General features: G+C 37.7%; 1 protein-coding gene across 1 annotated transcript; it reads left to right on the top strand.

Moving 5' to 3' along the window:
• The first annotated feature begins 494 nt into the window (after positions 1-494).
• BCL7A (B-cell CLL/lymphoma 7A) lies at positions 495-14,429 on the top strand. Its single transcript, XM_009580496.1, has 6 exons — positions 495-529; positions 4,140-4,221; positions 7,692-7,788; positions 9,769-9,936; positions 13,005-13,126; positions 14,112-14,429. Exons 1-6 carry the CDS (start codon positions 495-497, stop codon positions 14,181-14,183), a joined length of 576 nt encoding a protein of 191 aa, XP_009578791.1. The 3' UTR covers positions 14,184-14,429.
• The last annotated feature ends 6,959 nt before the right edge of the window (positions 14,430-21,388 follow it).

The raw sequence follows: 21,388 nt of genomic DNA, 5'->3' as shown, positions 1-21,388 counted from the left end.
TGTTAAAGGTAGAGTTTTGTCATGCATAAGCCATGTTTCTCTTTACTGTAAGAAAAGGTGCTTGTTGCAACGTGGAACGTAGCAGAACTTGCTTAAAAACATGCTGGTCTGTGTAAGTTAAAGGGGACTCTCATAATGCACTATATTTAAACTCAGAGAGAAGGTGTCCTTAACATTAGTCTTTGTCCATTCGTGCTACATGGTATTTTATTGTATTTGCAGTGTGGTCAAGAAACACCATGTATATTTGCAGCTATTTCACGTTAGTCAGTAGACAAACATCTACATAGCAATAGGTGTGCTCTGAAAAGCAAGCCTATGTTTCAAAAAAATCTTTTTTTGTGCATCTTACAGCACTTTTTGTGTATAATAATGGCATTTTCTTTCCCATTCCCCTTTCTCCTTTGCTTGATCCCACAGGGAGGTCATAATTCTGTGATTTTCACCAAACTCTGTTGCAATGCAAGTGAGTGTGATGTGATAAATTCAGCATTATGACGTCACTTCGTGATCATCAACAGAAGATGGGGTATGTGGGAGCAAATCCTTGTGTAAATACAGATCACTATGATAAATGATAGTCACGGTAAAAAGCCAAACAAGTGTGAAAGCCTTTTCTTGAATGGTAATATATTGGCAGTAAAGGCTTTCTGTTTCTGTGCCATCAAATGTTTCTAGCACTCATTGCTGCTGCAGAAGCTGCCTTGACACTTTATGTATAAGTGTAATATACACTGTTGTGTTTGCTCACCGGTATATTACTTTTATACATGGAATTTGATATTCATCTTTGGAGCTTTAGTGTTAATATACAAAATACAAATATATTTAAGAGTCTTGGGCTATTTAGAAGGGGGAATTGAGTATATAATTATGTAAGTTCTAGGATATTAGTATGCCTCGGGCATAAGCACTAAAGAAGTGTTGATACTAATGCTTACCCTACGTATTCTTCGCTGTCCTTTAAATGCTGTGCAGATACGGTTCAGAATTTAAAAATGCTTTAACACAATTTCAGATAAATGTAAGGATTTGTTTCTGTTGCATTGATTAGTTTCTGAATTTACTATAACTAAAATATTTAAGATACTTTTCAGTATGGAAGATTAAAAGAAAAAAATAGTTTTGTATATATTTTAAGTTTTGCCATTTTCCAGTGTTGTTACTCTTGAGTCATTCATGGAGGAACAGGAGAGGTTTGAAACCCGAAAAAATGTATTTTTTTTAAAGCTGTGGAGTTTGTCAGCTAGACATGGACAAGTAAAGTTGATAATTGCCACATTTTTAGCCTGATTAACTTTTCAGGTTGAAAAGTTTTCCAATCCAGCAGTCAATATAGAGATCAACCTATGTAGTATAACAAGGGATGGTGCAATAAAAATATTGCGTAGCGATCGCTTAACAAAGGTGGAATAGAGTTAAGGGGGTGGAATTCTGGTCAGGGTCTCAGGATGAGTGGATTCAACAGCAGATCCATTTTACAGACAGGAAAACAGGTGGAGAAACTGCTGTAGGTTTCACAGCAGAATGGGCACAAGAGTTCATTAATTCCTCGTTCCTACTCTGGCATTCGGTCAGTGAGAATATTTTGTAGTTTGTGCAGCATTTAGCAAACTTACTGTTATGGGCAGCATCAGTAAATTGTCAATTCTAACTAAATGAAAAGGAAAGTCCCTGATCAGCAGGTTGGGATGGTGTCTTTGCACAAAAGATAAAGAATGAGTGTTCAGAGTAGAAGTGGTTTTGGGAGTTTGGGGGTTTTTTTGTTTGTTTGGTTTGGTTTTTGGTTTTTGTTTTGAAATGGAAAGGCAGTAAGTATTACAGATAATATTCGAAGCTTTATTTGCAATAAACATCTTAAATCCTGAAGTTATTTTACCCTGTTGATCTTAAATGTCTGAAAGTCATTATGTTTCTTTGTAAACAAATTTGTGTTTGTGCTGCCAATGATTTTATTAAGTTTTAGGGGAGGTTTTCTTTTTTCTTATTAATACTTTTATGGTCTTAAACCTTCAATACTGTAAATGCTTACACATGTAAAATATTTGAATAATAGCAGTGTGATGTTGGGTTTTCGTTTTAGCCGTAAGTGTTTGCAGGACTGGGATGTTGGTGTACTTCCATCACAAAATACCTTTATTCCCATTGTTGTCTGAATTACTGTGTATTGAATTCAGTAAAAAAATCCCTATAGCTGAGGGTTATCAAAACTTAAAGTGGTACTTAAGAAGCTCAAAAGAATTAAAATGTCAGGGCTAACTTTAATACTAGAAGGAAAAAGTTACTAATATAGGTTTCCTCCTGTGTTCTACAGTCTGTCCAGTGAAGATGCTGTGTGAGGCTGCTTTGAGATGCTAACAGGTATCTTGAACTTTTGGTTTTCCAGTGCAGCATCTCTAAGTAATATTTTGCTGTAGGAAAAGACTAAAATCTTGATTTTTTTTAAAGCATTTATTCACCTGTCCCCACACCCAAAACAAAACGCCAGCTGGTTTTATTTCCATAATTTCAAAGGTTTTCCGAAGTAGAAATAAGTTTGGTTTGTCTTGTATCCTTAAAAAAAAAAAATTATATCATGATCATCTCTTCATAATTAAGTATGTTCTCATTATTGACATGCCCTCATCTCCACTGTCATTTTTATCACATCTAGCAGTAGAGCTCCAAATTAGCATAAAATTGGGTTTTGACATACTTCAGCCATCTAGCGTACCAAAATGGATGTATCTAAACACATTGAGGAAAAACTGAGCTCCAGCAGTGGGAAAGAAATGAATCTGAAATAGTTTTATACTTTTAAGTAAAACATCCTTGTGGACAGATCCAAAAGTTATCAAATTGCCATATATAGCTTATTTATTTTTATTTTTAACAGGAAAGTGTCTCCTCTAAAGGGAGAACAAATAAGATTGGCTTTAGTAGCTAAAACAAATAGTCAGGAGCATGTTTGTGGCATTTGTACAATGTGGCTGCTTTTGATTCTGGAAGCCCTTTCTAAAAATGGAGCTATCCCATATATATTTGGAGTCACGTCCAGCTTCTCCCATCCTGCAAAGAACATTTTTTCTTTTTTTTTTTTTTTTTTAAATCTATAACTGGATCCCATATCTATTATTTAAACGTGTTTTTAAAAAAGAAAAATGCTTGAGATCTCATGCCAAATTAATTTCAGATGTTCCTGAATATTTAATAGAATTGGTCTTTGTTGTTAACTTTTAATCGATCCATTTGCAGAGCTATATTGCAAACCCAGGAACCAGCAGTGGTTATCTGTGACCTGAAAACTGATCACAGAATTGTGATGAAATTTCTCTGGCATTGTGGACCTTCCTTTAATATTTTGATGTAAAGAGCTCAAGGAATTCATCCCTTAACAAAGTGTTCAGCATCCTTTCCATCTCCGCACTCTGTGTCTGCGTGGCCCCCTAATGTAGTGACGCCCTCCAGCCAGATTTCCTTCACGATTTGTCAATGTCACGACTTCATGGCTGGCTGGCAGGGGTCTGCACAGAGTGCCGTAGGTTATGCTTCTTCCCTTTCTGATAGCCTTCTCAGCCTTTGCTGTCCAAGAGAGCTAGGCTCTCCAGAGTCTGAATTCTGCATCACGGCCCATATTGCTACCAATAAGGCTGTTGGTTCTAAGGCTAGAATTTCAGAGCTGTCTGACAGGAGTGTTGAGTGAATGTTAAATTGCTAGCAGCAAATTTCTACCCAAAAATAAACCTCAGATGGTCAAAATGCGTTTAGATTTCTAATACCATTAAACAGCTTCATGACAATCAAAACACACTGGTCTGTCTAAAACCTCTTCTGCTCTCTAGAAACTTGAAAATTGTAGGCATTAAATCTGCATTTTCAATAGCTGTTCTTCTTAACTGTATCTTTAATCCAGATCTTATTACTGCTACTGCAGTTACTCACCTAGTCAAGTAACAGCCCTGAGAAATCTGGAGGTTAGCAGTGCTCTAACAAGTTTGTGAAATGCAAAGAACAGTTTGCACAGTGCAGTACTAAAGGCGATGTAATAGAGATCATCCTACTTAATAGCCTATTTAAATCCTTGTCAACTTACGATAGTAGATCACTTTCTTTTGAATCCGAAGTTTAACTTTAACTTCTCCTGCATTGTAATTTTATAGGGAGAAGAAGTGGGTGACAGTTGGCGACACATCCCTAAGGATTTACAAATGGGTACCAGTAACAGAGCCTAAAGTTGATGATGTAAGTATCCTGCAGATGTCTTGCTTTTTTCAAGATGTAGACACTCATGTTTAGGGAAAGTTGAAAGAAATATGCTCGCTCTTCTTTGAGCCTTTAAGCTAAAACTGGTGTGGGTCTTGCAAGCATTTGAATAGAGGAGCTGTAGGCAAATGCTGATCTCTATGGAAAGTGATGTTGATGGTTCAGTGGGTGGCAGTCTTCCCGGAGCCAACTTGGATCAATTCTCAGATAACTGTTGAACATTCGGCTTGAAACTGATTTTTGAAACCTTTCTCTAACATAATAATTCGGAGGTGGGGAGGGAAAGCTAAGACATTGATTACTTTCCCCTCTTTCTGCCTGATGCTTTAAAAGAAATTAGCTGGTTTGGAACTGCAGAGAATGTATTCTATCTGTGCATCTCTGCTGTTTTGCTCAAAAATAGGTGCAAAACACTGAAATAAGGGTAGGAAAATCCTGTCGAACTGAGATCGCTTGTATTAAGATGTCTAGCCCAAGCAATGCAGCAGACATGCTTCTATTGTAATGTGTATTTTCTCTTGATAAATGTTTTGTGTATGCATCATGTTTATGTTCTTAGTGTGCACTGTTCATGTGCCATGATACAATCATGTGGCGTAAAAATAAGTGTAAAAATCAAAGCTGATAAGGCTTACAAATTGTTTTTCAAAATTAACATTGCTCTCATTTTATAAATTGAAATATTTTTATGGAGAGAAAACTAATCCATGGTACCACAGTAAATTAATCATACAATAGAATATGTATCCTAAGTTTGGTACTCCTTCCTTGGGCTGTCACGTGCTTTTACTTTATTTGAAATATGAGTTAAGACCTGTCTGGAAGAAAACGACTATGTTAATAAATGTGTAAAATCATGTTTTTTCAGACAAGACAGTGTCATGATCTTGTCTTACTCAAAGTCCAAAATCAAGACCTATTTTTGATTAGCATTTTTTTAACTGACTTTGTTTATTTCTGTACCTTTGGTTGTACCACAGATTTCTGTGACTGTCAGAGTTGTGGTAAGCCTCTTGTATTCTTCCAGTGCTTGAGCAGCATCTCTGTGAAGTAACCCCTTGTGAATTGGGAAACCTTTGCTGGTTTCTTTACAGAAACTTCTTCATTCTTTCTAGTTGTCAAATGTTTGGTCTTGATTTTAATCTTCATAATACATAGGGGGGAAAAGCTGTGCTATCTATGAGAGAGAGAGAGGAGAGAAAGAAAGGGAGAGAAAAAAAGGGGGAGATTGATATTTAGGATATTTAGGCTCACGGCTTCTGAAAATTGTTTTCCCACAGTTGAGGTATGCCTACATGATGGGTAGCATGGAACTTTGAAAAAGAATTTCTAGTGAGTTTCTGGATGAATTTTCAAGGTGACTGGTACCTAAAGTCAGATTCTCTGTTAAGAAGAATGGGTTTATATAACGGTTTCTATGTGCAGAGTTTAATTGTATTTTTTGAGCCATCATCTTTAGGTTTAGGCTCCAGATTTGCTGAAATGGGGACACTTGTTCAAGATCAGTTACTTCAGTGTCCTACGGTCACATTCTGTTCATTACAAGTAGAGGCTGTTGTGCAGCTGCAGTTGTTGCAGGCTTGATGTTGTAAGGTTTCTGTCTTTTTGCTCTGAAAGTTCTCACAATTAAAACAAGTGCATGTATTTTAAAAATAAATATCAGGTAGGGGTCATCTTGGCTATTTAATTTTGTTGTGGACATCCTTTTATATCCAGTTTCATCCACCTTTGAAGGAGCAGACAGTATACTTGCTTTTTACTAGAATAGGAGAATGGGATCTTCCTTACTGCTTCATGTTTCAAATGGAAGTTGTCTTTGATTTTAGTGAACACAGATTAGATTACTTCCCCCCCCTCACGTGTTGTTCCTAAGACACTTTGACATTTCTTTGAACTAGAATTAGCTAAGCTCTTTCCTCCTACTGGTTTTGGAAGGCTGTTGTAGAACCTCACCACTTTCATGGTTAAACCTTTTTAAATAAAACTTTTCAGCTTAAGTTGCTCGCAGTCATTTTTCAATATTTCTCTTGTGGCAAAAGTGTCCTTTTTACCTTTAAAAAAACCCCAACAAACCTGAGAGAGACTATGTCCCCTCTGAACTTCCATTTTGCAAAGGTAAAGAAGTCCATGTGCTTTCACTTCTGTTTCACATATTAGGAAATAAAATCTGCCTTCTCTGAAGGAAAAATACAATTTAAAAATAAGCCTAATAATCTATTTAAAATAGAGGGAAAAGTCCTTCCAGATATCACTTGTTGAATTTCTTCTGCAGTCTTAGACGATATTTGATTGTTGTTTTAGTTGCTTCCCTTCTTGGAGGATGCTGTCTTATCTGAATGGATGGGTTGCTGAGCGTTCTTCCTAGAGTCAGGCTTTTAATTGTCTTCTCAGCAGGCACGCAGGATCCTCCAAAAGCAATGCAGCTGGCTCTTTCTCCTATGAGACTGATTACGTCACCTCTTAATTGAAAATGCTGCATCCCTTAGCAGACGCAGATTTTCCACGTGATGGATGCCACTGTCTCTTCCTTTGTTTTAATGCTTGCAGTCCATACTGTTATTCGGTCATGAGCATGTTGTGACCTATTGTTCATGTAGGACTGTCTTGCTTAAGGTCTTTGTTTTAGGCCAATCTGATTCTTCTTAATCCATCTTTTAGTTTTAATGGAGAAACAGCATTAGTTGTAGAGGAGGAGGTCTCTGCAGTGTTGGTCATTGAGAAAGAGGTAAAAAGCTGTCTCTTCAGTGTTAAAATTCTAGATCTGTTATCATTCCTGTTGTGCATGCATGCGTATTGTCTAGGTGTATTCTACAAGCTTTCTGAAATGAAAGGGAGAATGTATTGAGTTTTGTAGCAGTGTGTTGATATGCATAAACTATATAGTGAGCAGAATTATGAGCTCAGAAATTGGGTAGTTTCATGAATCTTAGCCCTGCCTCTGATCAGTGATGTTCTTCCCTTTTCCTGGTGTAGCAGAGATTCTTTTGACCTTTCTTTTGTAGCTCTTTGGACTGAGTACAAAGTTAGCAGCCAGTACCTCCCAAGTTCTCTGACTCAGTTTCAGCAAGCCATTTAATCATTGTGCCTCAAATTCCCTGTTTGTAGAATGAGGGGTATTATTGAGAACTTTGGTACTTTTTGCAAAAATTGTGCAGCTGTTTGAAGATGGAAAACATGTTTAAGTGCTAACCTGTACTAGGATTTCTGGATAAAACCCTATATATCGTAGTGGTTTGTGTCGTGAAGAATACAATTAGAAAAACAGTCCTGCAGTTATTGGGATTAATGCATTATTGATAATGTCAGTTGTTATTATGTTTGCCTTATTTCTCACTTGAAATTAACAGAGGTGCTTACAGAAGTAATGAGTGGGAAGGGTTTTATATTGCAACATGGGTTTCTCTTCACGGTGATAGTCTCATTTGTTTGTGGCACCTTTTGTTTTTCAGAAAAATAAGAATAAGAAAAAAGGCAAAGATGAAAAATGTGGCTCTGAAGTGACCACTCCAGAGAACAGCTCCTCTCCAGGGATGATGGACATGCATGGTGAGTGGGAGAAGGTCAGCCCCGATTACCCTATTACACTGCTATAAAAGTATAACTTAACAGTGTCCAGTTCTCTGTTGCTCAGTGTATGGACAACACAATAGAGTCAAAGTGAAAACAGCGTCAGATACTCATTTGGTACCTTGGACTTCTCTTCTGTGGATGTACTAACAGTTGTTTAAATGCCATTTTTATTTGGGCTGTGTGTGTGGGAAAAAAATTGTTAGTGGAACTAAATACGAAAATAAAAATAGAAATATCTACCATTCAAAATACTACACTCAGGTGAAGTAGTAACTCTGTCGAATTTGCTGCCTGAAGAGCCAAAAGACCCCCAAAGCCTCAGTGGCACCTACTATAATTTGTGCAGGTTTTGTACTTTTTAAGTCTATAGGTGAGTCAGGTCAAAAGAATTCTCTAAGACCCAAGAAAGCAAGCTCTGGTTCTGTGGTGTCTTCCTTCTGCTTCAATTTGATGAAATTAACTGGTGAAGAAAACATTTTTTTGCTTGCCAGTCAGGCCCTATGAAGTAAATTTTTTCAATTTTAATTTTTTTTTTTTAAAGCATAAACTGTTGAGTGTTAACCTGGTAGTTATTACAGAGGAGCTTGCACAGCTCAGCTCTGTTTCAATTTTTTACCTTCTAGGTGTTTGGATAACAATTATGGCTGAGAATGCAGCACTATTTGAGCTGATAAGATCACATTTAGTGGGTTGCAAATTTTTCATTTCAGTTTTATTTGCATTTGTATTGCCTCCTGGTTGTTTTTTGCAGTGTTCACAGTGAGTATGGTCTTGCGATTGAAGGATTGAGCAGGATTTTCACAGATCTGGATTAATATTTCATCTGTTTCAAACTACTTAGCTTTTGCCTTGGTCAGGCCATTTAATTTTCTTAAGTCTTTTTTCTTCCATCCATGAGGTGAATATACTACTTCCTTTCTTATCATATGTCACTTGTGTTTTTAAGCCATACCGTACAATTTCATGATAAACTTAATCTGATCTGACTTCAAGCTGCTCTGAAAAGAGATGGTCCCATCACCAGCTATGTGTTTCTGAAGTCCTTTGGATGTAATGATTGTACAGATGCAGAAGGAGGTGGATCGACTTGCATGCTAGTAATTTAACGAATAATGTTTTGCTGGGTTAGTTTTCTTTACGGAGCGGGAGCTTCCCTTTTGGTTACCCATGGTTGTTAAACTGGCTTAGAGATTACAGGAAGTTGCACCCCACTGCTATCCATAAAGTGTTAGCTGAGGTACTTAAACCACTGTCATTGGTTTTCACAGGAAAAGGGTACAGGCAGAGTATTTCCTGTTAACTACAGAGACACGATCTGTGCAGCAGAAAGTTACCGTGGTCCAAGTTAGTGGAGGCTAGAGAATATTGTGGGCAATTATCACTTAGAAACTATTGATAATTGGGACTATACGTTACATTTTACCTTGACGGGGTTTTGTTGGGGTGGGGTTTTTTTGGTTTTTTGTTTTGTTTTTTTTTTTACCTTCAGGACACACTTCAAAAACTATTTGCTCACCTGAACATTGTAGTGATGGGTATTTGTAAATCTGCAGCATGAACATTTAATTAGCCTTGCGTTATATGAACTATAAAACGAGACTGTCGCTTCAGTTGATCTGTTTTACTCATACTACAGAATTCTGGTTTCTTTTGGAAGAGATCCGAGTAAAACACTCTTGGTTTTATTGTATACTATTAGTTAGAGCACCTTTTTTGATGTTTTCTGGTTTTTAGTAACTGCTAGAAAACTCCTGTATTATAACATAGGCTGCAAGAGCAAAAACTGGTGGTGTGGAAAAAAGTTAGTGTTAGTCTAGATGCTTGGACTTGATCCCAAACAAGCTAGACTATATCATGTGTTATCAGGGAATAATACAGGAAAAATATGGAAGAATTAAGGTGTGCTTTTTATCTCGTCAAATTAGACTTTCTCGTTTTTAACTCTTTTGTTAACAGATGACAATAGCAACCAGAGTTCAATAGCTGATGCTTCTCCAATAAAACAAGAAAACAGCAGTAATTCAAGTCCAGCACCAGAACAGAACTTGGCAACGCAAGCAGACGGCACTGAAGTAAAGTCTGATGAAACTCAGACAGAAGCAAAGGAGCAGCCTGGTTCAGAAGGTAAGCTGAAAAGACCATCTTCAAAGCCAAACAAAAAATGTTATCCTTTAGTGTATCATTTATTTGCTTATCCATTTTAAGAACTGAATAATAACAATTTGAAAGAAACGGTTCTGAATTCTCAGCCTTTATGTGAGAATAGGCCATAATCTCTCTGGCCTACCTGTGATCCTTCCACACAACTGGAAAGATGAGATTGACACTCAGGGTCTTTTCAGAGAAGAAACAAACAAAATACTTAGTTTATTGTTGCCATAACCTCAGTCTTGAAAGAAGAAATAGTTTAATATCATTTTTAAAATGGCTGCTACCATGTAATTGCACAAATCCTAGAAAGTAGGATTACTTTTGTAGATCTGTGAATGTTCGTTATCTAGTGTGAAAGTAAAATAGAGGTGACATACTTTGAAATTATTTTTTTAATTGTGTAAACTTTAATGTAAGCTTTCTTTTTTCTTAACCTTGCTAGTTATTTATCAAAAAGTTAGCTCTGAATTCTGTCCTAATTTTCTAAAAGTGTTACAATATTGTACTGCAGTTGTGCACAGATTAAAAATACATGTGGGTTAAGAGATTATTCTGAACCTCACTCTTAAATGGTATTTTGGGCAATTGAAACATGCTCTGTATTTATATTCTTGGGAAGATAACTTTCTTCATCCTATTATAACAGATAAAAGATGTCCTTAACACCATTCTAATAATTTGGTTGCAGAATTCTTCCCATAGCAAAGCAATTAAATTATGCCCTCCTGATGTAGTTCTTAGCTCAGTAGATCCACTAACCAATTTAAATTTAGAGCTTTTATCTTGGTAATACCAGAAAGGTTAAGTGTGTTAAATGTTGTCATTGCTAACTGGGGTTAAAATTTGACAACTGAATCGTCACCAAACTGAAATAAATCAGAAAGCCATATCCTTCAAAGAAAATCTCGACTAGCATATTTGGTCATGGTAAACGGTAAGAATTTACCTCTAGGTCTAATATTGTCTGAACCTGCTTGTGTGAAGCTGTTACATAGCATACACGCTCCCCTGACTAAATTTAGGTTCAGTTCTCTGGATTAGTTCCAGAGCCAGTTACTGTAAAATAAAAGGGAGAAGTAATGGCAAAAAATACCCGTTATTAATGCTTTTTTTTCTATTGGTTATATGCCATGTTTAAAAGTGTATTAAGTAATGGCAAAAAATACCCGTTATTAATATGTTTTTTTCTATTGGTTATACGCAGTGTGTTTAAAAAAAAAAAAAAAAAAAATTAAATAATTATTTATCTACTGAAGTGTTATGATCAGCCAAACCCTTGGAATTGTGACATTATTCAACTGGATAGGGTTAATGACCTTGTACGTCTATCTCATGTTACTACACTGAAATCAGGGAGGTTCCTTAAAGCTAGGGGCCAGTTTGGGTGGTTAGAAACACCTAACGTGGACTTCTCAAGTAAAACATTTTGCTGTGTGAACAAGTCATTGCAGGTATCAGAATAGCTTGGGGCTTGGCAATTTAAAATACGGATCCCCTTGCCCAAAGGCCAGCAGCAGCATGAGTGGTAGCTGTCAGTAGCAACTGGAAGAGAACACAGCAGCTATGAGCTGTCCATTGTGGAAGTTGCTCTTCAGTGTGTTTTTGTCATGGGGAGATGTGCACATCAGAGAGTGCTCCTTAGCTCAAGTTGCAATGTATGCTCAGACATACACAACAGAAATTGAAATTGAAATTCCTTCTGACCCTTGGGACTTGGGTTTTTATCAGTATGAACATGCTTTTCTGGTGAGACATGGAAAGGAGGACGATTCTGTCCCAAGTTTGCTGAATAAGATCTTTGAGACTGCTCATCATAGGTGTCGCTTTATGTCAAATTCAGTCAGAGAAACTTTCAGAAATGCTTGTGATGCTTTTTACACAGTACACCACAAAAATATCCATTACTCGGTGGTTATGTCATCTTCATTAACCAAAGTTGTCCAAAAAAATTTTTGATCTTGCATTTCTCTTCATCTAGAATAAATGTATGTGTTTCTTGGGTCAGGGACCTGTGGAGAGATGACTTCATAAAACTTGATTCCATGCATACTTCTGAGAATTCATAAAAGTCAAAAAGGATTTTGAAATGAGGTGAATGAAAGAATGGGTTCCAGTACTTACACTGTTCTTGATGTGGATACTGAAAGAAATATAACTGACCCTTTATAATCGAAGGGGTTTGGTTTTGGGTGGTTTGTTTTTGTTTTGGTTTGGTTTTTTGTTGAGTCTCTGCTTCTGGACATACTATGTTAAACTTCCAGGGATCTTTAACTGTAAAGACATTTTAAGTGCCCCTATCCCCTCTTCGAGTGAATGGGTGCTTTAACCCTGAGTCCTCTGTAAGTCCTGCTTTGAGAGAGAGAGAGAAGGGTTTAAAAAAAAAGAAAACAAGACAAAAAAAAAAAAAAAGAAAATTGGAAGCAGGTAAAAAGCTATAACAAGCTGGAAGATTTCTCCATAAGTATGCACCAGAATTAAAAATTCTACAACCTTAATGGTTAAGCTAGCTAGCTAGCTGAATTTTAAATTTTATCTTAAAATAGTATCAAGGAAAAAAAGTGGATTTTAAATATATGGTGGAATTTCAATTCGGATAACTTTATTCTCTGTTCTTAGCTACACAGTTTTAGATCCATTAGTTATTCAGCCCTTTTTGTAGCTGCCTTTTACTTCTGGTTTGAAGCAAGTTTCCTTGCGGTCAGTCCCTTTGTGAAGTTAATGTTGAAACTTGTTTGTTAATAGCATTGACGTCGTTTTGTGTTGCACGGTGTGCGGGAGCTTAGCTCCCTCTAGGGACTGATGCCAGCAGTTGTATACTGCCCGCAGTGTGGAGGCGAAGGTCTTCTGGCAGCAGCCAGCAGTTGTGGTCCCGGAGTTTGAGCTTAATTCATTATATTCATACAGTTGTTATGTATGTTATCGTTAATGGTTACCCGTGGGTGAAATTTATGTGTTTGGGATGTTGCTAATATGAAGACATCTTAAAAGCTCGTGCTGAATGCTTTCATTTGTTTGTTTAAAATTATTTCTTGAAATTTCAGATACCTCTGATGAACAGAATTCACAGTCTTCAATGGAGAATTCCATGAATAGTTCAGAGAAAGCAGAAATTCAGTCTTCTGGAGAAAACGATATAATTACAGAGGCGTCTAAAAACTCTCAGGTAACTTTAAGCGCAAAAGCCCCATTACTTGGAATTTGGAAAAGAGTATTTTTACCAAAAAGCAAATGTAAGAAGGCCGGTTGTGTATTTAGACTCATTTCCAAAGGTGAGGACAGTAAAGCAGCTTTAGAGTATTAAATGTATCTGGTTTTGTGATTAATTTGATTGGGTTCTTGCATTTCACATAATTTGAACAGCAAGACTAGATTGGTCTGATTTACTTTTCAGTTTCCTAAACCAGTCTGTGTTAGTTTTGTAAGGGAATATTAAAATTTCATGTTAATAAATTGCTCGGACCTGACCTACTGGACAGAACCCTTTGAGGACCATTCAGAAGTAAAATACCTTCTATAAAAGTAAATGCATATAGCAGTTAGGAAAGTTAATTTTTGTATATTCAGTGGATGAGATGTTTGGATGTTTACTCACTGGTATACTGAAAAATTCTGGGTGGGTGGGAGAAAGAAATGATCCTTGCAGTTGTCCTGCTCACACCGAGATCCTCAGGCAGAGCACTGCTCAGTCCATTGGTTTTCCTTGTGGGTGGGTGGTTTGTTTCAGTGCACACCTTACACTTTCCAAACCTTGCGTGTTCTGTCCTGTAGAGATTGCTTTGGCTATAGCAGGAGAAAATTCGTGTGCACTTGGTGTGGGTTGTGCTCGAGTATGGAGCTGAGGGAAGTCCAGGTATAACCATGCATTAAGGCTGTTGCTTGGAATATTCACTGTGGTTTTTAGCCTGGAACTAGAATTTTGCCCTTTGTCAGTACACGACAACAAGGGTAAAGACATTGAGGTAAGATGTGAGTAGAGGAATGATTTCAGGAAGCAAATGTACTTGGTCATGTCATTCTCATATCCAGGGATGCTTTGTATTTTACAAGTGACACACCAGGGAATTTGTTCATGCTTTTTTTTGGTGTTTATGGCGCGTGAAATTCAGCGCAGTGATAACGTGGTTGTTTTTCTTTCCCCCCTCATTAAGGACTCTGAAGGAGTGCCACCTTCTAAAAAGATGAAAGTAGAGGCTTCCCAACAAAATGTTGAAGAGATTTAGACTATAGATTTTTCTGGTCAGTTTTTATGTAAGGTACATCAGTGGGCTTAATTATAGAACAACCTTACTTAAGCATCTTCTCTTGGATGAGGACAGAACTCCTAACTTTTCAAGTTACCAAGCGAAAATCCAAGAAAGCCTAACAAAGGTTTAACTTCTCAGACACTGAAAACTTTTTCCTGTGAAACAAACATTGAGAACTTTTAAGTTACTGTCTCTGAAATGGTTGGAGTAAACAACTCAGGAGGGGTCTACGCACTGTTTCTAAAGTCAAAATTACAATTATGTTGCTGCTGTATTTTTTTTTTTTTTTTCATTTCTCTATTTAACATTGTAAGATATTTAAGGATGGTACAGGTCAGGTATTAGCTTTCATGTGAAGTTCATTGTTCTGGCGTGATGTCTGCTTTTGTTTTGTGCCTTGTGTTCTGAAAACAGTGCTAACTTTTAAAAGTTGTTTTGCAACTGTCTCCTTTGCGAAGTGGCCTATGTTTGTATAATGCCATGTAGTAAGGCTTTTTTTTTCTCTTTTTTTTTTTTGTTTGGGGTTTTTGTTTTGTTTTTAATTTTTAAATCCCTGGTGCTTAAATTTTTAACATACAGATCAGGAAGCCATTTTCACTCTTGGAGTCCAAGGAGAAAAAGGAGCTTGATATTTTATTTTAGCAGCTATAGTGGAGATCTTTTATTGAATGCATGGCATTCGCAACTGTAAATTTGGTCTTCTAAATACTTAACTTCATCAGAAGTTAACATGATCTGTTTACCATTTATAGTCCAGATCTGAATATATACTATAACACAGCAGTTAAAATACTTACGTATTAGGTCCGGATGTCTGTACTGGGTACAACTTGCTTTACAGAAAAGTTCCACTATGTACATAAATAGGATCAAAGGGATTGATGCACAGTGAATTTATTTTCAATTGGTCTTTTTTGATATCATGTTTTCACTGAACTGGATTTCATTGTACTGTTTCTTTATAAAATGTTTACTTCTATGTTCCACGTTAATACTGTATTTGGTATTTCTTTTTTTCTTTCAGCAAGTCTTGTAAATAAGCCTTGTTGTTTCCATAGTCCCTACATCGTTGTTAGAAATGTTCCTTCTTTTTCAATTATGTGGAAGTGTGCTTATTCTCAACTTGATTGAAAGGCACTAAGCATGTGCAACTCCCTTCAAATTCGCGGCATGTAGAAGTGCAGAACCATCTGCATCGGGTCACAAGGGCCTGATCTTACAGTGGGCTTTGTACTTCCAGGGTGAGCTCCCAGTTATAAATACCTGGCTTATTTCTCACTTCAGTACACACACGTGCGTGTACATCCGTATGTACGTACATACGTATTACTGGATTGGGCCCTTAGTCTGTCTTCACTTTGTGAGGGAGATGGAACTTGTAATTTAAAATATGATCTCACAGCTATGAAAATGGTTGCATATAGTTTGTAAGCTAAGAACTGTAAATACTTTTTTAAATGAAAAAAATTGCTTCCAGTTGATACATTTTCATAATTAGCTCTTCATTAAGCTTATTTATTTCTGAATTCTCCAATAGTGAAAATGGCTTGCACTTAGACTACTGCATTGCGTTTGCAATTACCACTTTATTATGAAAAACAATGGGGAGGTGGGGGGAGGGAATAGAGGGAGGGAGGAGTGGGGAGCCAATACTGACCTTCCATAAGATATTTGTAGGATTGAACTCCAAATAACGTATGACACTCAGTTTCGGAACTTTTCCTTTATGTTGAAATAAAACTTTTTGGATTTTAACTGAATAAAATTTGATTGCAAATCATTCATGAAAACAGTGTGCTCCCTAATAAGTTTTTGGGATTTCTGGTCTGATCATGAAGTCCACTAACATTCTGAAAATAAGGAAATGAGGAGCCAAAAACTATATTTGCACAATATATGCAATGAAACGGTAGAATTCTCTCTTGAATTGTGTGTATGCCTAAAATGTGGATAACTGGTCAATGACGATTGATTTGTATGTATATTGCATTCAGATTTAAGTGATATTTTGTGAGAAGTTCTATTGATATATTAAATGGGCAAATCTAGAAAGATTCAGACTTAAAAATATTTTTGATTTACTAACTTTTTGTTGTTTTTAATGCTAAAACAAAACAAATCTGATGCCACCTTTGACAAGTAGTCATGTTTACTAATCCCTATCTTCAGGTGCATCGCAGCAAGTTTTTAATTTTAATTTTGTAGACGTTTCCAAGGGAGTAAATAGACTTTTCATTTAGAAACTAATTCCTGTACTTTAGGAAGAAATAAAATATATAAATAGCACTAAAAATACCTCAAATTTTTCATTAGATAGAAGCATTTATTGGCATTATTGACATCAACAGATTTAATTACAAACTTCCTTTTCTCTCCTGTGGCTTCTGCTCAGAACTGTTCATTGTTCTGTGGCTTACAAGACAAGGCATCATAACCATATTCCTTAGAGGCTTTATTTCTAAAGTAGCAATGCTTTATTTACAGCTTATACAGAATACATTCAGAACTTTTTTTTTAACCAGATTCTAGTGACAACAGACAACTGAACAAGCAGATAGATTTGGGTTCCTTAGACCTGTTATTGTCAGTCTCTAAGGGAAGAGACTTTGACATTATCTGGTATGAAGAAATCCAAAATAGTGTATAAGACTGTTATTAGTCTTTTTTTGAAGTGCCTGATAACATTTATGGGCCAACGGATGTGATTAAACACATTTTAATGCCAGAAAGTACAGATGGGACCAAACCAGAACATCGAATTCAAATCGACCTGAGGTTTGAAACCAGATCTAAATCCAGCTTTTTTTGGCTTGGACCTATCTCTACCGGAAACTTGTTTTATGAACTCACTGTAAAAGGGTTTATTGAAAGCATTGAGACGTGGAGCAGAAGGAGAGATGTAATTTTCTTCAAGATGACTGAAAGTTCTCATACAGCTAATGTTTTAGAAATAGTGCAAATATCAAGAAGTGCTTCCTTGCTACAATGCTGAATGTTGGAGCTTCAGTTACAAATAAATACAAAAAAAAAGAAAGAAAAAAAAAAAAAGAAAAAAAGAAACTAGAAGCAAGCAAGTAAATTAGCTGAGTTTGTGGAACATGTGGGAAGGCCTTCCGAATAAGCGATTTACTCAGCCAAACATTTTATAGCAGAACTATTCCTTGGAATTTTTATGCTTGGGAAAGTAGTTGTTAAACATTCCAAAAAGTGCTGGCACTTACAAAACAACAAAAAATAATCAACAAGGCAGTATAAAATATTGGTTTTGGGTGGCGATCTTCATACATAAACATTGTCATGTTTTGGAATGTTCTTTATATCTAAGGGCCTGTTAGAAGGTGTAAAGAATTTTGTTTTCTTCAATACCTAATCGTTTTCCATCTTATGATTTGTGTGTGTGTGTGTTGTACAGCAGTATAATTTTTCACTTATTTATTCCATCGGTAGTTATGGTTTGTACAATGTACAATGGTTTCATTTCAAAAATAAAATAAAAAATCACAACATGAATGCTGTGTGAATAATTTTTATCAAGAAACTTAATCTCCTTTTGTTTTTTAAATTTACAATAAATTTCTGTTTTTATAAATGGTATTTTTAAATGTGCGTTCTATGGTGGTGTCTCATTTGGTAACGTGTAAAATGATTCACCTTTGAGTGGACCAAAGGTGTCTTGATATTGTAACAGGACACTGAGTGGGGCGGGGGCAGTTTGTTGTTGTAACAATAACAAGCAAATAGATACGGCCAATGTAATTACAACCTGCAGAATAACTTGGCAATTTAAGATGCTTACTGTTGGCTTGGTACTTGGCTAATGTGTTGTGGTAACTTAAATTGGAGGGAGGAGGGCATAGTGTGGAAACATGCTTCAGTTTGGAAACATGCTCGAGTCTGATGTTAGCAAGGGTAAAACTCCTTAAGGGTTTTGGAAAGATTCTTTACATTCAAGATGGATATAAAGTGTCCAGCTTATTTTTAGTCTTCTATGTGTTCTGTCCCAAAGTAGCCTGCAGTTTCACAGACAGCTGAATTGGTCTGCTGGCTCACCACTACCAGAAGGGCAAGCCACAGGCAGCTTGCCTGCTCCCAGCTTGGTTTTGTTGCCTCCCTTGCATGTACTGGGGTGCTCATAGCATCTTCTCATCAAACACTTAAATTCGCTAACCTGGGAAGAAAACTACCCATTTTAGTTAGGTTTTTTCCTTCTCTGGATTAGTGAATTAAATCAGCAGGCTTATATAAAGGAATTATATATAGGGTGGAACTGGAGAGAGAAAAGAACAGGTAGAAACAAGGATGTAATTCAAGACGGATCCCAGAAGGAAAGGCCTCTGAACAGGTAAGGCTTGTGCCAGTGAAGGGTGAAGGAGTGAGCAACAGCCTAGCCTAGAAGCAGGGTTCAGAGCTGGAGGTTGGCCCTGTGGTTTGCCTGGGAGCAGGACGGGCAGAGGAGCCAGCGGAGTGGTAACGGGATGGCTGGACTCCCAGCACCTGCGATCAGCCCCACAGTCTGAGGCTGTGAGTAAGATTCCTTGAGCTCTTGCGCCTCATCAAAATGGGAATGCTTATCTTCCTGTCTGTAGATTTAGGAGGATAAGCTCTTACCACTAAGTGTTGTGGAATATGCTGCAGGTATATTTTTAAACAGCTTGAATGTGTCTCTGTTCAGTGTGTATTACAGTTGAATTCTAAATCGGTAAATGTCTGTCTCCTCCTGTGCTAAAAGCCTGCCCTGTTCAAGGAACATCATCAGAAGATGGTGGCCTACCTTGCATTGCAGATTGCTGAAAAGAAACAGTAAGAAAAAGCATACTCAAAAGATGCTGCTGTGGCCCCTTAGTGTTTCCCTGTGCCTCCTGGAATTCCTTACTGTGGAGGAGGAGAGGATAGCCCGAAGTCTTCACCTGTACTGATCACCTAAATGCTGATCTGAAAAAGGTAAACCAAGAGATCTGTCTCCAAAATAGCTGGATTTATTTTAAGGGATGCATCTTTCCTTGCATCTGCGCTTTTTGCACTGAGGAGAAAACCCTGAACTGCATCAAATGTTAGTCATAGCTTAAGACTGCTACCCCTATTTTACATGATGGTTTGGTGTACTGCTAACTCTTCTTAGAAAATTGCATTGCTACCTAGCAACTTTAGTTTAATAAGTTACACCTCCTTGCACCCAGGAAGAAGCAAGTGGGGCTTGCTTATAAATTTCTAAGGTATAGGCTGTTGTCATGGAAGCACTGTATACAGTGCTGTTACTGATGGGTGGTTGTGATTTTTAATTTTTGTTTAGTTCAGGTGCTCTTAACAAACTACATTTCAGACTTGAAATAGACATTGTAAAACTATGAATGTTGTTTTGAAATGTTTTCATTTTTTGCGCTTAGAGTACTCCCAATCAGAATGCCTTGCTGGGAGATGGCATTGCTTTTTTTTTTTTTTTTTTAAAAAAACAACAACTTTAAAATAAAGTAACAATAACCAGCTTTGAAGCTAAATTATGACTGGCTTTTTCTTAAGAACTTTAGTCATATGCGATGCTGACTAAGAGCTGAATGTTAATCTTGATTTTTGAAGATTTCTAACAGAGCTCTCACATGATGTGATGATGCCTTACTGCTCCTTTCACGTGGGGAAGTATTTGACCCTACCACTCCTCCCCTAAACACGGCGATCCGTCTTGATTTCATGCTCTCTAATGGAGAATATTAGATCACTTGCAAGGGCATAATTGTTTTTTAATGCCTCTTTATTCCGTGCCCAAGACTTGCTATCTCTATCCGTTGAGTTTCCCTTGATCTTATTTCTGGTTTTACAAAGCAGAAAAAGTAGCATGTGGCAGTTTAATATTTGGGGGTTTTTTTCCCCTCCTGAGGATGACTATGTAGAAGAGCGTGGGGGTTTTTTTGTTTCTTTTAAGTACGAGGTCCTAGAACTGGGAAAATACAAGCAGTTCAGTATAAATGCTTTGAAGTATGCCATCTAGAATACAATTGCTCTCCTGGTGATGGAAGTTTGCTCTGCAGGGCAAGCTACAAATCTTTTGACTTTGTTATGTACAAATGTATATACAAATGTAACCCATATGTATATGGGGTTTTGTGCTGTAAGCTGCTGTTCTCTCCCCAGACTAATACATCTACTGGCCCTATTGCTGTGCCTTCATCTTGACCTACAGGATCCATTGCTTCCTTTATGCTTTTAAGAAGGATGGAATCTGATCTTTACTTCCCCTGGAACGATTGTGCTTACTTTACGCACGCCACTGAGCAGGTACGTGGGTTAGGTGTGAGCCACCAGGCTGGCAGTAGAAGCTCCATGTCCCGAGCTTTTCTCTGCGATTCCAGGCTGATCCCTCCAGCTGCGTTTGCAGCCTGAGTGCCACAGGTCTCCAGCTACTTCTGTAGCTGCCCTGGCTTCTTGCAGACTGCTTCTGGAAAATAATAAGCAATTTACTGTATTAAAGATAGTCATGGATATTTCATGGATTTAAACTATCTCATCAACACTCTTCAGCCAGTTCTGGGCTGTCATCTGTATCATCTCATGTTCATAAGAGTCCCTTGAGCTTAGGGGTGTTTTTCTGAGGAAGTGTATTACCAAAGACATGCTGTTAACTCCTTGTGATGGTTCTGTTCGAGTGACCACATCCTCCCCAGGCCTCTTCTCAGTCCTAAGGCCAGTGTGATTATGCTTTTTTGGTCGAGGCTTCCCCATGTGCCATCTTACACCCTACAATGTTGTCCTGCTGGGTGGAAGAGTCATGCCTGGATCATTTAAACCACTGCAAGAGGAGTGGGGACAGGACAGCAGTAGCGTGACACCAGGGCCTTGTGGCAGTGATGCCTTCTGCTTTCTTGGTGAGGCTGGTGGTGATGCGAGGTGGCCGTCCACCCCGCAGGGATGTTTCATGATTGACAGTGGTGCAAGGGGAAGAGTAAAACATGGTGGGTGTCACTTACATGGTGGGTGTGTGGGAGGAGGCGGGATGGTCCTGCCCTTTCCTCTGAAGGAGCTCTCCTCTTGTAACTGAAGGGCAGTGGGGCGTGGGAAAGGGTCTCGGGGGATGCCTTGAGGGAAAGCAGCCTCCAGGGTGATGGTGGGCTGCAGCTTTCACTGAGGGAAAACACCCTCAGGGGTGTTTTCCAGCGGCCTTCGGGGTGGCTGATGGCGGCCTGGGGCTC

The sequence above is a fragment of the Fulmarus glacialis genome, unplaced genomic scaffold (genome assembly GCF_000690835.1).
Source record: "Fulmarus glacialis isolate BGI_N327 unplaced genomic scaffold, ASM69083v1 scaffold1786, whole genome shotgun sequence".
NCBI lineage: Eukaryota > Metazoa > Chordata > Aves > Procellariiformes > Procellariidae > Fulmarus > Fulmarus glacialis.
This window is presented reverse-complemented; position numbering and strand designations above follow the sequence as displayed.